Source organism: Anas acuta, chromosome 20 (assembly GCF_963932015.1).
Source record: "Anas acuta chromosome 20, bAnaAcu1.1, whole genome shotgun sequence".
Classification (NCBI taxonomy): Eukaryota; Metazoa; Chordata; class Aves; order Anseriformes; family Anatidae; genus Anas; species Anas acuta.
In genome coordinates, this window is record NC_088998.1 from 1,338,075 (window position 1) to 1,354,893 (window position 16,819).

General features: G+C 44.3%; 1 protein-coding gene across 18 annotated transcripts in view; it reads right to left on the reverse strand.

Moving 5' to 3' along the window:
* Nucleotides 1–16,819, reverse strand: part of ZNF618 (zinc finger protein 618) — a 178,627-nt gene that overhangs the window by 110,392 nt on the left and 51,416 nt on the right. Inside the window, exon 1 of one of the 18 annotated variants that reach the window (XM_068657154.1) lies at nucleotides 5,859–6,007. The exons of the other annotated variants lie outside the window; for them this stretch is intronic. Within the exon in view, the coding sequence (XP_068513255.1) occupies nucleotides 5,859–5,945 (87 nt within the window). The 5' untranslated portion in view covers nucleotides 5,946–6,007. Of the gene's footprint in view, nucleotides 1–5,858; nucleotides 6,008–16,819 lie in introns of those variants that run through there. 18 annotated transcript variants of the gene reach the window in all.

Genomic DNA, 16,819 nt, shown 5'->3' on the forward strand with positions numbered 1-16,819 from the left:
CCAACACGAAGCGTGCCGATAGCCCAGCGCCGTACTTTATGCTTGTACACACGTGCACAACCTCTCATCTGGTTTACCACCCCACCTAATGCAGACATTGCTCCTTTTCCTACTTGTATCTGGAGTCGAGCAAGTGACGTGCTAGAAACAGGATGGGGCAACCACACTTGAGGCTCAGGACAAACGCGCCCACGCGCAAGGCCCAAGTCCAGGCCCGACCCAGGCCCACCTGCGGCATCACCTCGCGATGTGGGCAACCCACAGGCAGCACCAGAAGAGGCAGCACCAGAAGACCCCTGGCAGTTTTACATGTATTATTTACTTCGTTTTTTGTTTACCTTCTACGTTTGGTGTGCATTTGCTCTGTGCTATTTCCCCCATCCCACTTTATTTTTTTAAATGAATTCTAATGACAATTTTTTTGCTTTCTAACTTCTTTTCCTGAGCAATTCATGGGCTGCCCCGTCCTAGGCTGCTGCATGTATCAGTGTAAAGGGTGAGACATGCACGAGGAGCACAGAAAGGGAAATGCGATGGTGTGACCACACCAGCATTAGGTATTTCTGTTTTAAAAGACAAAAAAAACGAACCACAAAGAGAAGAGAGCTCTCAATCCAGGCAGTTTAACACCAGCCAAGATGCTCTTGGAGGGAAGGAGACCATCTCCCAGCCTGCCCATGTGGAAAAATGCTCAAGATCTCACTGATGGACACCAGTGGCATGGTTGTTCAGGGGCTGCTGCAAGCCAGCACCTGACTTCCTATTTTGGATCTGTCAGACCAGAAGAAGGACATCAGATCCAGACTGGCTCTCTGAAAGGTTTCTGGATGCTTAAATAAGCCCATCCTCACCAAAGGTGCCACTAGGAGAAACCTTCACACACTGCTCCAGTTTCCAAACTGGCAGATCTGCTGTACCAGCAGTTTATCTCGGTCGCGACTCCTGAGGGACACCTCCATCTGGTTCAGCGCCAAGCCCGGCGAAGCCTGGCTGCGGCTGCAGTTACAGGATGGTCTGGGCAGAGGTGACTGCTGCCAGGCTGCTGGCCCCAAACAGATCCAATTCACAAACAACCTCCTTGTCACAGACCTGAGGACTTGAATTTACGGCTTTGGTGCAGGGCTGGGTGGCAGCACACCCTGTGAGCAGCTACCTGCAGGAATGGCCATCGTGGCCAGCCCGAGCCACTTGACACGTGGCTGTTTCTGAGCATGGCCAGGCAGTGCCCAGCGACCCGCTCCATGGACAGAGACTGAGCAAGCGCTACCTGGACCAGCCTGAGAAACCACCACAACAGTGCATCGCAATCCCTGGTGGCACCACCCTGGCCTCCAGCCCATGGCCCTACCCAAAAGGTGCTTCTTCTCCTCTCCCGCTCAGTTTCAGGCTCACACGCAGCACTGGGAACACGGGGAGATGCTGCACACGTTTCTAAAAATCTGGCTGAAACAAGCTTTTGTTCTTTTATTTTGTAATGAGCTGGATTTAGAATCAAATACTAAGTTTTGATGACTTTAGCAGGTCACACTATTAACCCATATAAAGCAAAATGTTGCTTTTAACTTCTAGAACATCCCATTTAAGGAGCAGAAATATCCCAAGAAAGTTAAAGCAGTGAATTGGTAGAAATCGCCATTCAACCACTGGCAACCAGAACATACTGAAATGGTTGAGAGCAGCTTTCAATGAAGTAGTGTCTTCGGGAAGAGGAAAGATAAATCGTCTGCACACCAGTTTACCCAGTTAATTTAATTCAGGGACTTCCTCATTTTTAATTGAAAAAGCAGAAGAGCAGTGTTTGCGCCTCCCTGCCAGTCCATGAGCCAGGAAGGATGGGCTCTGCTCGCCTCCACCAGGACATGGAGCTTTGCAACAGAGGCGAGGCTCCTGCTGCATAATTAGTAGCACAGCTTCTTGCATAAAATAATTTACAATTCAAAATATGATTCCAAAGGTACTTTTGTATGTATCTGGTACGTTTAAGGTAGTTAAACAAAACTAATACAAATAAATATCTATTAAATTAAAATGCACAAAACCAGAATGTGGTTTCTGGCCATATGTTCCTCAATTCAAGTGGTAAGCAAAAAGTAAATCATGAGATAAATAGAAAATGTATCAGTCAACATCTAGCAGGATAAAGTGTCAAAAATTAGGAGTCCAAGCAGATGTACAACTGACCCCAGAAATGCATGTTTAGAGAAAGGGCTGCACTTTTTTGGGAAAAGAAAACACAACATTTTAACAGTTACTGAGAAGCATTAACAACTAAAAAGCATTAAAATGTTAAATGAGATTTCAGACTTAGGCATGGGCTTTCTGTCTGATCACTGAAGTTACCACCACAAACCCTGGGGCCAGCATAGACAGGACAGGGAGCCCTGGACCCAGACAGGCTGGTAGCAGCTCAAAATCCACCAGTATTGAACCCAAACTGCTGCCTGACACACCTCCACTGCACTGCATTCAACCCGTGTTAATTAATGCTTATAAGAATTAATTGTTCTCACCCATACTACCAATTCCATGTTTTTATGGAAACTTGTGAGGTCCTTTCACAACCTCTCCCAAAGCAGAGTAAGGCGGGTTAACTCACTAGATTGTTTGTGGAAGGGTGGAATTGTTTGTTTTACCTGGGGGGGGGGAGGGGAGGGAAAAGAAAAAAAAAAAGCAATCTGAACACATTCCCAAAGACAGCTGAATCATTTTCGGCAAAACACAAAACACACATACAGGTCAGGAGGGAGCCAGAAACAGATACCCAGCATGGAAAATTTCACCCCAAATAATTAAAATTTGGCAACACGATAAGCGACTGAAAACAGATCTTACAAAGGAATGTGTCATAAAAATAACTGCTGGCCTACCTACCTGCACTGTCTATTATTATTAACTTCAGAGCAACAGAAAATGCAGGAAGTGTTTTTTTTCTTTGTGTTTTTTTTTTTTTTTTAAACAAACGGTAAGACACTGGCAGTTTCCTATTTAACTTTCATTAAAGAACAACCAAAAAAAAAAAAAGAGAGAGAGAGAGAGAGAGAAGAAACCCCCTACTACACCAAAACATCTGCAGAACACCAGGACCCATCCATACACCCATGCCCTTTGCTTCCCACTGTCAACATGGGAATGCTAAGGAAAAGCTCAAGTGATGAATTTTGCACTGCAGCCCTCTGCATTTCCCCCACTTTGTTCTCTCCCTCTCCCCGGTCCCAGCTCAGTGACGCTCCCCAAGTTTAACAAAAGGCAGGGAGTGATGCTGAGCTGCTGGGTGAGCTGAGCACCTGTGCCCACGCACTTCTTGGAGTCAAAGTATCCCTTACACCAGGCAAAATGATCTCTGATGCTTTGGAAAGCTTTGGCTTGGCTTATCCCATCCTTACCCTTTACCTTAGCACATCTACATGGGCTGCACGAGCCTCTGAAAGGGATGATTTTTCCATGAGGGAACAACTGAGTTCATTGGCAAGGAGGAATGCACTGCCTATTTCCTCAGCTGCAGCATTCCCCTCAAGAAATAACCAAAATAATAATAATAAAAGAAATTCAACGAGGAGGAAATCTGAGCTCTACCAAGGCATCTCCCCCAGGAGGGCAGGGAGCACCAGCAGAGCTGAGCCCCGGGTATGGGGTGCCCCCGGCCCTGCTCATTGTGGGCTCTGCCCTGACGAACAGCGGTGCTGAGTTAGTGCTGAGCATCTGGGGCAATTCCTCCCCTTCCTTCAGCTGATGTCTTGCCACAGTGAAAATTCAGAGCACTTAGGGACTGAGGTCGATGCTTTCTCCTGCAGCAAGGTGGAAAACCCAGTATTAAAAACAAATCACACTCCAAGATAAGAGTAGTGGGAGTATTTTCTACTCGAGGTCACCATGAGAAAGGCGGTGACTCTTACCTTGGCCACAGAAGTGCATGAAGCCCCAGCCCAGCTAGAGGTGAGCAGGTGAGAAGAGCACCAAGGGTGACAATCAAGGACATTAAGGGCCACGCAGGAACAATCACCAGGCGCTGGGCTCACCCAAGCAGCATCAATGGCGCTGGGACAGGTCCACCCATCAGTGACTGGACCAATGCATCTACTGAAATCTTTCAGTCTGTAACTCAGTGTACCCAGTGCTGGAGGAGAGTACAGCAACAGCACTACAGATATTTCTGCATATGCATTATTTAAACCCAGCTCTACAAAGACTTGTTTTAATGTTTAGATTTCCAAAGTTCATTCACTGGAAGCTGCCAAGGTGACTCTGTGGTGCCGTGACACACCAGTTCCCAGGCACCAGACAGACAGAGCATCCCCACTGCCACTGGGACAACATTAATCCATCATTAACCTATCCAACCCCACTTGGCCACCACCAAGTCCGCATGCTTGTCGCACGTTTGAGCAGAACTCATGAGTTTATTACAGCTAGCTCACTAACATACGCTCATCCACCTCATCTACACATGCAGTTAATGCCTGCTGGAACCAGTTACTCATAGTATAAAGAAATCAGTTGTTACATAGCAATTTCTAGGTGGGAAAACACCATCATCTAAGGTTCCTGTGTCTCCTTCTTGCTGGTGGCCAATGTCCCAGAAAGGACACGTGTCAAGGAATGCATTCAGGCAGAAAACATGGTCTATCAGCATGATTCAGCACCCAGAGGTGGTGGTTCCCAGCGCCTGAGGCCAGGGGTGCTGCTTGACCACCACAGTGCAAGGACAGCCAAGAGCACTGCAGTGTCCCTCCACGAGAAACCACCAGAGCTGCAAAGAGACGCTCTTGTCCCCACAGGGCCACCCCCCGGGTGATCCCATGCACAGAGTCTGACTGATCCGTGCCTTGTCTCTCCCGGGTGCCCATCCCTGAATTAACAGGGAGAATTAAAAGCTGATGATGCTTCACAACTCTCATATGCCTGGGGAAGGCAGCAGCCCCCCTCCCTGAAGGTCCCCAGTTGTCCCAAAGCTGCTCAGCACTTCCCGAATATGGCTGACGGAGACGGAGCCAGGAGCTCCACAGCCCGAAGCAGCCCAAAGGTCAGACATGAGCACAAGATTTCACTGGAGAAGCTGAAATGAGAATGACGCTTTCCACGCTTAGAGTTTCAGTTCTGACTTAACCCAGGGGCCCTCTCTACACTGATTTCAATTCTCTTTGTATTGGCAGAAGAATTATTTTTCTTTTTCTTTCTTTCTTTTTTTTTTTAAACATTATTTGGTCTTGAAAGCGCCTGGACTTGGTTTGCTCAAACTTTTCCCCAAACTCTTATCTCAGGCAGAAAAAGTTGGAGCACAGAGGTGAAAATTGTAAGTAGACAAATAATAACAATTACTATTATTATAATAAAAGTGATTAAAATCTGGAAATTTTCTCAGTAAATTTCACTGTATTTACTTCTTGCTTATTACTGATTATCTTTCCATTTTATAATCTTAACTTAATAACTTGGGTGTTTTACTTGCAGCCACCCAGTTTCTGAGCTGGCTCAGTAACTCGTAATTACAAGTTCTTCTAAAAGTTTCAGACTGAAGAGGTTTACTCCCTGCTGGAAAAGGCACATTAAGGGTTTTGCTCGCTCGTAACTGGGAGAGCCATGCAAACACCAAAATCAGTGAAGAAATAATTCTGGCCATCTCTGTCACCTCCAGCTCTTCCTGTCCTGCACCAAGGGCACCCCTCACAGTTAAATCCACATAATGGATTACAAGATGAAAACTACCCTCCAGATTTAACGCCAGCATACTGACATGAAAGCAAAAAAAAGATCAAAATATCACAAACAGCTTGGCCAGGCACTGAACAACTCCAGAGCTTTTTGCTCCTGAAACTGAAAAAAATTGCCTTTGAAGTACTCAGGATTTCCGTGTCACCTACCATTTGCTTTGGCTCCCAATACTTCAGATAGTCCCAGACAGGTTTAAGGACTGCAAGCAGTTGCTTTTGAGTCAAGGGAATATTCATATGAGTAATTTTATGAACTTGCTGAAAGTACTGGTGGAATCTGTGCTTTGAATTTCAATTTTTCTCTTGTGGCAGCCCAGGGAAATTCAAGTAGCGTATTCTGGCAGAGGTAGACAGAAGAAAGGGAACATTAAATAAATTTTAACCTAAAACTACAACTGTTCAAACAAGTATTAAAAAGCTTCAACCTGATGCACCTCAGTATGCTGTTGTTTTTGTCTTTTTTTTTTTCTTCAAAAAAGTCATGAAATTAAAATTATGAATTAAATCAATGCAGTAAATTGCCCTGGATTTAAAGAGTTACTCCTTGATTATAAGCAACTGAAAAGTAATCAAAATATTTTTTCCATCTCCTGTTGCTCAACGCTCTTCTTACTCTGTTCTTTACGAGAAAAATAATCAAATTGAGGGTGAAGAGGAGAAAAAACATTACTGATTACTTCTGAACTCTCATATTGTAAAAGCTGGAAAATCAGAGTGACCAGGCAAAACAACAGAATTATCTGAATCAAGCCCTTGTTTATAGATTGTATGAGTTTCCCAGCAAAAGGAACAGCTGGAAATATTTTTAAAGAATAAATGTATATGGAATGAAACCTTGAGGGGGGAGGAGGGTATTATTATTTTTTACTTAGGGAAAAAAGGGGGAGAGAAACCACGCGATAGTATTTCAGAAATCCACCCATTTCTCCAGGTTTCCAATTTCACAGGAAACTCTCAGGAAATCAATTTTTAAAAAATCCTGTTACAGGCAACTTTCCAAGTTGATAAAACAAACATATCTAAAAAGCTGCAAGCACACGTGAAAAAAAAAATATAGTAGGACTTATTTATACACGGAATCCCACACATTTTACTACAGAAGTGCTGTTAAACACATTTTGTTCTGCCGTTTCCAAAGAGGCGCATCTCCTGGCTCTGCGTAGGTAGGCTCTGCTTTGAAATGCCACATCCGACGGAGCTGCGGTTGCCTCTCGTGGCATGAGTTACACAGCCCACAGGAGCCACCAGCACCTCTCCTCCACACGTGTTGAGCGATGCAGCGGGCACGGCCTGCACAGCTCTGCCCGGCCCGGCCCTGCCCCAGCAGGGCCACCCAGGGCAAGGTGCCCAGCACCACGTCCAGGAGGCTCCTGAAGATCCCAAGGAAGGGACTCCGCAACCTCTCTGGGCAGCCTGTGCCAGTGCCCTGTCACCTGCACAGCCCAGAAGGGCTGCCTGGTGTTCAGATAGAACTTGTTGTGTTCCACACCAGTCACAGGGCACTGCTGGCAGGCGCCTGATGAGAAGCCACAGGGACAGTGAACAGCCAAGGGCAGCAGAGCTGTGCTGCAGGGAGCACGGCCCCTGGGGCAGCAGCTGCAAGCGGCGACCAGCCAGGAGACACCACAAGCTCTCAAACCGTGGGATGTCCTGATTCTAAAGCACCTTCAGGTACAACTCCACCATGCAGATACAGGCCACATGGGAGCATTTCTGCCATCAGGAGCACTCCTGATGCTTGTTGGAGCTGGTGAATCACCTGCCAGCACGGTGGCTCACCAGAAGCACCTCTGCTCCTGTACCTTGAGCTGTTTCAGATGCTCAAGTTCTGCTCTCTGAGCACTGAAAATGGTGCTGGGAAAGGGAGAAACAAGCCTATCTACAGGAAAACCACCCCTGAACATGGTAGCTCCCTGGACAGATGTCCATGAAACCCCGAAGTCCCATTGCTGCTTCCCAGTGCGAAAATGCCAGAGAACCCCACAGATCACCCTGCTGGTCTCCAACAGGAGCCTGTGACCTTCAAGAAGTCCAAACCCAATACATTAGAAAACATTCAAAACAAAAAATAAAAGCAAATCATGTCCAGAACATCCTCAGAGGACAGCTTGTGCCTAGGGGAGATCCACCAACCACAGCTTCATGGGCCGAGGAGCCGCAGACGAGCCCGGTGATGAAGTACTTCTTGGAAGAAGCTTTCATAAGACTAAAACTTTGCCCTTTAAATCTGCAGACACTGTGAAGCACGTCCCAGAGCAGCTGCCCTGTCATCTGTGTGTCCATGGTAGCAATGTGATCCCTGGGCAGAACTGTACATTTTGGAATTTTAATCTTTCTTTTGTAAATTTTGGAGAATGCTTTGGATCCTTTCATAATTAACTGTACTGTACAGATGCAAGGTATTAATGATGTTCAGTTTTATACCTGAGGAACATAATGAAATATTAAAAATTTGTCAAATGATAATCCAAAGCAGTAAATTAGTATCCAGCATTAAAAATGCATAATTTAATAAATACCTCAATGGACATAGATACATTGGAGCACAGTGCAACTGTGTTAAGAGCAGGACTGTAAGAATAAAATTCTTATTTTATCACTGTAAAATAATTTTTTTTAGCCTTACAAGAGAAACCCCTTGTAGTGCTCAGAGATGAGCTAAGAAGCTGAAACTAAACAAATGTTTACCACTGGAAGGTTAACTAGGGATTGTCACCTTCTCTCCCAATTTTGTGTGATTGGCTTTTTTAATAGCATGAAATTGTGGTAATTTTACTTTGGAAAGGGAAAAAAAAAAAAGTCAAACCACACTGACCTAAAAGTAAGAAGGGGGGACGGCACACAAAGCTCGATGATTTTTTCAAACTTAAAAAAGAGCAGTAATTACAGGGGGAAAATTCAGAAAGAGTTTAGTCTGCCTGTCTCTCTCTCAAAAAAAAAAAAAAGAAAAGAAAAAAAAAAGAAAAAAAAGAAAAAAGGAAGACAAAAGAGTAAAAAGTGAAAAGAGAAAAAAGAAAAAATAGAACAAAGGGAAAAAAAACAGTTGGAAAAAAGCAGGCTTAAAGTAGAAATCTTAGAAATTCTGATTGCAAAATAACCCCCATCAGCCAACCACAAATCCTATAAATATCAACAGATCAACTCCCTGAGCAGATATAAATAAATAAACAAGCAGACCTCCTAGATTAAAAAAGGAAAAGAAAAAAAAAAAAAAGACAAAAAAATGCCTTGCTGCCCTCAGCAAAGTCGGGTGGGTTCCTGAGAACTACGGCAATTTGGAAAAAAACAGAAGAGAAAAAACAACTGCTCCTGGGTACAGCTGAAACGCAAAGGCTGTGGGAGCGCTCCTGCGGGGACACGTTCCTCTCCTGGAGACAATCCAGGGGCTGCCGAGCGTGGAGGGCGCAGTGATGGAGCAGCCAGTCTGGCTCAGGACCTGCCCTGCAAACCTCACCTCAAGTCCTCAAACCAGGCTGGGAAGAGGGGTTCTCTCTGCATACCACCAGCCTTAGTTTCTGTCATTCCCAAACTGACATCTTTCAGTAATTGCCTGGGCTAAAGAAATTCTCTTTCAAGGCACTTCTATGGGACAAACATCACCCAGACCCAGCCTTCATGACCTTCTATTCTCTATAGTTCATAGAGCTGGAAAAAAAATAAGGGCACAGAGCTGAAGGGAAATTATTTTCAGCCAGAAGTGTAGCTATATAGCAGGACCGACTATTGCATGGATTAGTGTCATTTTTGCTGAAGTACTCATACAATGGAGTCTGACACTCATTTTCAAAAAGTGGAAGTGACACGGTCTGACATTTAAATTTTTCTGATTCATACAGGCAAAATATCTGTCCTATTTATTTTTTAAAGCAAGAACTTGAAGGTATGTTCAAAATCTAAAGGAAGTACTTGCAAGCCCTAAATTTTGATCAATCCAAAACTATACACCCCCAAATGCTATTTTTTATTTTCACAACAAAAATTAAAATCGATATATTTTTCCTTTGGCTCAACCCAAGAAGGAATTTTTCAATTTGTCAGTGCTTCAAGGAAACAAAAAATCTATTATTTGCACAGCTCTGCCACTAGACAGGTTTTGTCAGAGCAGTGCTGGAAAACCGCGACTGTGATGTGAAAAAAGGTACAAATGTTCTTACAGAATCCATTTTGGGACTGAATTTTGCAGGCTGCATCATTAGTCCTCTGTAAGCCTGCAGACCAGTAACTGCTGCCACATCTCTTGAAAGGAAAGCAAGGAATCCCTTGAAAGGAGGCATGATTGCCTCCCCAGAATTCAAAGGCGGCCTTCGGTCATGTCTAAAAAGCAGAGAGAAATCCCTGAGCCCAAGTGTTAAGGCAGAATTTTCAAACGAAGTCTGGGTTTCCCCAGAGCACAGGCTGCTGCTGCCAGTGCCTGGTTCTGCCTCCAAGTTGAGAAATGAGCCCACCACAACAATGAGCCCACCACAACAGAGCCACAGTCCTTTGCGTGGAAAAAAAAAAAAAAAGAACACAAAACCCTAGGCCAAGGGCTGCTTCCTCCTCCAGAAATTCTCCGTCAACCTGCTCCTTGCTGCTCCGGTCTCCTGTTGACCATGAACAGTACGAGATGTCAAGCTGGGAAAAGCTCGCATACACCCACTTCCACAACCTCTTCGCAGAAAGTGATGCTTACTTAATGCTTCATGCTGTGGCACTCTCACAGTCACACCCAATTCACCTTTGGTGGATTGTTTCACACTGGGATCATAAATAAATCACAGTGAAAGCAGTGGATATTTTCTATATAAACTGTTTTGTACCCAAGGAATATGGTATACCACAAATTTTGGGAGTGCCTTATGGCACACAATCTCCAATAAATTAAACCTACCAAACATAGGAAAAAAAATTTAAGCCCAAGAATTGTCTTCTGCACATAACTTTTCAAGTGTGGGATTAAAAGTATGGGAAGATGCAACAACTTGGGATGTCTGTGTGAAAGTCTGGTGAATAATGGGTACTGTCCTTGCACCCCTAAACCCCATCCTGGATCTCTACTTTGATGCACTTTGCCTCCACATTGTCCTAAATAGAAAGCAGGACATGGAGAAGGTTGACTGGAGAGAGATGAGGACACAAGAGGTGTACACCCCCTGACGAGCAGGAGAGCCTTTTGGGGAGCTTCAAAATTACAAATAAACAAAAGCAGCAGACTGAGGTAGGAATGTATCTTCACTCCAGCCTTTCCCTGCTTTGTCAAGCTGGCCACTTCAATGAGGTATCTCCAGCCCTTTACAAACACCATACACCTCCTCACCTGCTGCAACACATCTCTGAAGGGGTGAGCAGAAACCCACGGCTGGAGCTATGGATGTTTCCTGAAGCTACACCAGGTCAGAGATTTGGGCTTGCAGACACTTGGCAATAAGCCATGATGTTGTATTTCTTACAAAAAGGAAAAAAATGGGCAAGGTCAGAGAAAAAGCAAGGTTGAATTGCTCCAGCTCATTAGGGCACAGGCTCATGAGCCTGCAAAGTGTCCCACAGACAAGCTCTACACTGCCAAGAAAAGCTGAACAGCTGCAACAAGAGGGATGGGGACTGAACGGAGACTGGAGATAAATGAGGATGTTACATTGAAAATATTCCCTGCTCTCGCACTAGTGAGTCGTGCAATAGATGATATTCACACTACAGAAAACCTATCCTCCTACCCCAATTCCTTCACTTATTTACGCAGCATTTAAGGATGGAAAGCCAACACCCAGTCAATTATACTGTATTCCTTTTCCAATTGCAAACCCCAAAACCTTGTATGTAAAGGATTCCATCTCGCAGTATCATATATGGTTTTCCTTCGCTCCAGCACAGCTAGCAATGGGCCTGCTTGGCACAGCAGGGATGACATACACAACTTTAAATTCCTACCCTAGTGAAACAGACCACCTTAGAAAAAATAGGAAGGTCTTATTAAATAAGTTATTTCTTGGTGAAATAAAAAATAAAAAGAACAATAAACCACATTCATGTTTAAGTTAACAGAAGCTGCGGTCCATGAAGCTGCACCTCCAAGAGATGCTCCCTGCACTTCCTGTGGGCAGCGTCTGCAGAGAAGTCAAGGAGTGGGTCATCCCTGGGGAATGCCTTCTGACACTCACACCTTCTCCAGTGACTGGTGAACATGTGAGGAAGCATCTTGCAGATCTAAGTGATGTTCTGAAGGCTGTAATTGTATAAGTATTTCCCCATACTACCTGCACCCAGAAACCGAGGTGCCTACACATCACAGCCCGTGGGAGCAGATACCCAACACAACACAAGCTGGTAGGCAGCTGACTGCCCAGGGCTTACAGCTTCTTGTTCTTTTTCTTAAAAAAGATAAGTATTCTATTTCCACCTGAAAGTTAGTCCTCCTCACTAGATCTAGATCACTGCTACTCGCATGCTGAGACAGGATCCTCGCAGGTCAGAGAGGCACTTGTCCTATAATCAAACACTGGCCAAACTGCTCGAATGGCACCTCCATTTCCTTACTGGAATCAGAGTGTGTAAAGGAGAGTGAAAAGGAAGGCACAATTCTAACAGCATCCTCAGTTCTGTTCTCAATTCTGAGATTCCAAAGCAGCTTCCTGGCTTTAAGCTTGGAGGGTCTTCGTAAAACTTTGTGCCTCACAAACAGATTTTTGTGGACATTGTGCACTCTACAGAAAATCGCAAACAGAATCAAAGTTACTCTGCTTGCTACCACAAGGGCACTACGCAGCAATTCCCCTGCTTCTGCACAGGGAGCAAAGGAGCTTCACTAAATTGGCAGAGATTCACTACAATAATTCTCCATCAATGTTATTTTGCAGCTCTGTTTTCCACTCATACATATGGTAAGGCGGCAGCTTGCGGACTCGGTGTATTGGTCTCTTGTGACTAATTGCCTAGGTAATAAAAAATGAAAAAAACTATCCTACCGCAGCTATGCAGCCACTATACTGTAGTACGAAGTGGACATACTCTCAAGTCTCCTGGGATTCCCCTAAATTTGCAGCCAGAATAGGGTTCAGAAAAAGGACACTCAAAGGTACAACTCCACGTTGCCTGCGAGGCTTGTCAGCTGTGACCTCCCGGCTTTCCTGCAGCCACTCATGAGCAAACTTCACACTTCACGCAAATTATCACATGGGTATCAAAAATATCTTTACAATGGAGCTTTTATTTCCATATATTTGAAGCTGCTTTCCCTTTTGTTTCTTCTCTAAACCAGTTAAAATGAGCATTAAGGGATATAATTATGTTGTTAGCTTAATTGCCTACTTAAAGCAGAATCTACAGGGGTTTAATGCAAGATTTGAAAAGGGGGTAAAAAAGGAAATTGGGATATTAATGGATACAATTTTAAAAATGAATCTCTTCTGGGGACAAGTGAGTTTGGGGCATGGGACAGAGCGTGTGGTGGGGGAGGTGGGATCAGCCCACATCAGTTGCTGCTGCAAGGTTTTGTGAAAAATGCAAATTGTTGGCCCATTCCTTCTTCAGCAGTCTAATTTTGGAGAATTTGACCTAATTAATCATTAACCACCACAAAAAAGTATCCCTTCAGTTTAAAACTTTAATGCTATTATTGGCGTGACACACTTCGGCTCAGGATAGGGGCTGTTATCTGGTACATGCCCGATGCTGCAAGAACCAGTCCAATTGGGAAAACTCTTGCTCCCAAATCATACGGCGGACAAACAGTTTTCTACTGCCAGAAGAGCACAAAATGGACAAGGGGAGCATGAATTAGGCACACAGCCCTTGTTCTGAGAGTTACTGTCTAAAAAAGGCACCGGTGTCAATATGCAAACGTAGAAGGATGCTGATTGCCGTACAAGTCAGCCCATCCTCTCCCACACACGCTCATACACCGGCAGTCTTTTGTATTTATTTAGAAACTCTAAACTAAACTTGCAAAGCTTTCCGTGTTTACACCGCCTCATTTAACTAATTTTATGCCAGACCAAAAAAAGCACAGCATGAAGCCTGACAAGCAGAGCTAAGTGCAATGCTTTGGGAGGGCTGGAGACCCAGACACATGTTCCAAAGATCCCACCGCCTCCCTGGTGCATCTAACTGCACCATACAGCCCTGTACTTGGGAAAGACCTTTAAGGATTTAGCAAAAAATGTTTTTTCATTTGTGGCCTTAAATGCCCCTAATTTCTGCATTGATTCTTCTCTCTTCCCATGAAGAGTTGCTGTGGCTGGTATTATTTCTGTTGTCTCAGTGATTTAGACACTTGGAGTGCTTTTGGGTTCCTCCAACTGTAGAGTTTAAGAAGCGTTTGGACTGTGCACTTAGTCACATGGTCTACAATTTTGGGTAGACCTGTGTGGTGCCAGGAGTTGGACTCGATGATCCTTATGGGTCCCTTCCAACTCAGGATATTCTGTGTTTCTATGATTTAGCTTCTCAGGCACCAGCATTTGTCAGACCTAGAATTAACCTCAGCACTTCATGCTACCCTCCCTTCCCCATCTCGACTGCTGTATTTAAAGTATGGCTCTAACTAGAGCTCTAAGCCTCATGTTTGAGTCAGAAACCCAGTTTCTGCAGGTTTTTGACCACCTCCCTGCCCAGCACTCACCACAGAGCTGGGGCACACTGAAAGCACACACTTCAGGGGAAATCCCACTGCCAGGTTTACAAGGTTTTGCTGCATGTATAACTCACCAAGGGAAAACACTCCTGAAAATCCAATAAAGACACATGGGAAATGCTGTTCTGCTCCTACAGACATTGATCAAATCTTCTTCCACAGTGTTTGCTCAGAAATACACAGCGAGCAAAACCAAGAGCCACCATCTTATCATTTTCCTGGAAAGAGAATCAAAATGGTGATGCAAAAAAGATGCTTTCCACCCAAAATGACTGCTACAAGAGCCCTCAAACAGCCTGCTCCCTCTCCTAAGCTGTCTTTTCCAATAGCTTATATAAATAAAATTTTCAAATCTTTAAAAAAACCTGATTCTTCTGTATTTGTTTTCACACAGCCTTTTGCATACCCCACTAACAGATCAACACTGGGATTCTGGAGACTGATCGTATTTGATGTGGCTGCTAAAGGGACATATGAATTATATTGGTGTACTCAGAAATCACAGAATTAATGTATTTCAAGGTCTCCTTGGGAACATGATGGAAAAGCACATTGTTACAAAGTTTGCTATTACCAGGAATACATATAGCACAAATTAAGGACTTCAGAGGAGAAGCCACCTTGGATCATTTGATTAATACAGTAAGTACTTCTTATATGGATATAAGTGTATTTCAAACATCCTGAACTCAACAAAATTGGATGGATTAATAAAGCACCAGAAAGAAGACACTATGTTGAAAGGAAAAATGTGAAAGAATTTGGAAATTAAGAGAGAGGGAGAAGGAAAATAAGCATGGGGATGCGTCAACCGCTTACAAATCCCACGACGCTGGACAGAGAGGATGAGTGACCACACTACCCTGGGGCCAGAAAAAGCAGCACCAGCAACCCATCAAAAAAATCCAGCTTTATAAGGCTGTACCAAAAACCTAACCAGGGAGCACAGAGCTTTCCCCATGCAGATTACATTAAAACCACATTAAAAAAAAAAAAAGGGTTACAAAATCGAAAGTTGGAAAATGCCAAAATTTTGGTTGAATCTACCCTGTGGTATAGGCTACTTGCCTGCCTCACGCTCTGATGCACCCTGGAGCAGCTTGAGCATACAGCACTCTTTCTGTACCACCCCATATTTGTCCAAAGCTCAATTCTCTTTAGAAAAAGATGAAAAGGACAAAAAAGAAAATTTTGAGCAGCCAGACTGATGTGGCAGGGGGCCACTGCTGGATGACCAGGGAGGATATTCACTCAGCAATATTTCTCCAGAGTATTTTTTTAAATTTAGAATTACAATTTTTAGAATACTTTTTAGAAATGTTAACTATTTATTAGTAGTTCTTTTCCAATTCTCTCATACTTGTGTTTTGCCATGTCCCCATATGAGGGCAGGACGTAGGAGGGATGCTCCTATCACCCACAGGCCCTGCTGTGGGCAGCACTTTCAGCCCCTCCAGCTCCTGTTTTCCCCTGGCTGAGCATTTGGAGCCCAAATACTTTCAGAGGTTAATAATTCAGCCAGATCAGGGTGTTTTTCTACAGTGTCACGTCCATGAAATACAAAAAGTTCTCCAAATTTTCCACTGAATGCCTAGGAGTGCTTTCTGCCTCTTTCCATGGAGAAGCAAAGTGCACAGGGTTAGTGCTGGTCCCTACCTGTATTTTAACCACGCTTAAGGAGGGGAAGTCTCAGAAAACACACACACCAAAAATATATAACAGGAGAAACACACAGAAGTGCCTAGGCCTGGCACAATGCACTTTCCCTGCTTGTGGAGCGATTTTTTCAGCTCACCATGGGCAAACACATTTTCCTCTGAATCTCATTAATCAGTGCAGGCAGAAGCAGCACTGCTGCAACTTCTCCAAACAAATTCCCCCCTTAGGCAGACACCTGGCTTGGAAATTTCAGCCCAAACACTTAAAGTTTGGCAGAGTTATAAACAGTTGAAAACAGGGGCTCATAAGTGTTAGGCAATCTCCACTGCCGGCACTGCTGCCAGCTCTGCTGCAACATAGCCACTGAAGGGAAGCAAAGGCCAAAATAAAAAAAATAATAATAATTTATTAAAAAAAAAAAAAGAAAAAGAAAAAAACACTGAATGAGTCATTGTTCGTCAGAGGGGAGGAGGAATTATGCCTTTTTTTTTGTTTGTTTGGGAGGGGGTGGTGCTGTGGAGATACTGGAGGAAGAAAGGTTGTTTTGTTTTGCATTGTTTTACAGATATATTACAGGAAAAGTCTTGTTTTGCGATTAAGCAGAGCTATTACTGACAAGTAAAATGGCTGACAGTCACAGCCTACACTCTCTGGGTGATGAACAAAGTATAATTTTTATTATTTACCAAAATAGACCAGCCCTCCCACCAGTGGTGGCTGGGCCTGGTGCTGCTCACAGACTTGGCATGGCCCAGCCAGGCCGCTGCCACCACCCAGCCCGGTACTGTCACCAGGCCTGGCAGTGTCACCGGGCCCAGCAGTGCTGTCCAACGTGGCAGTGTCA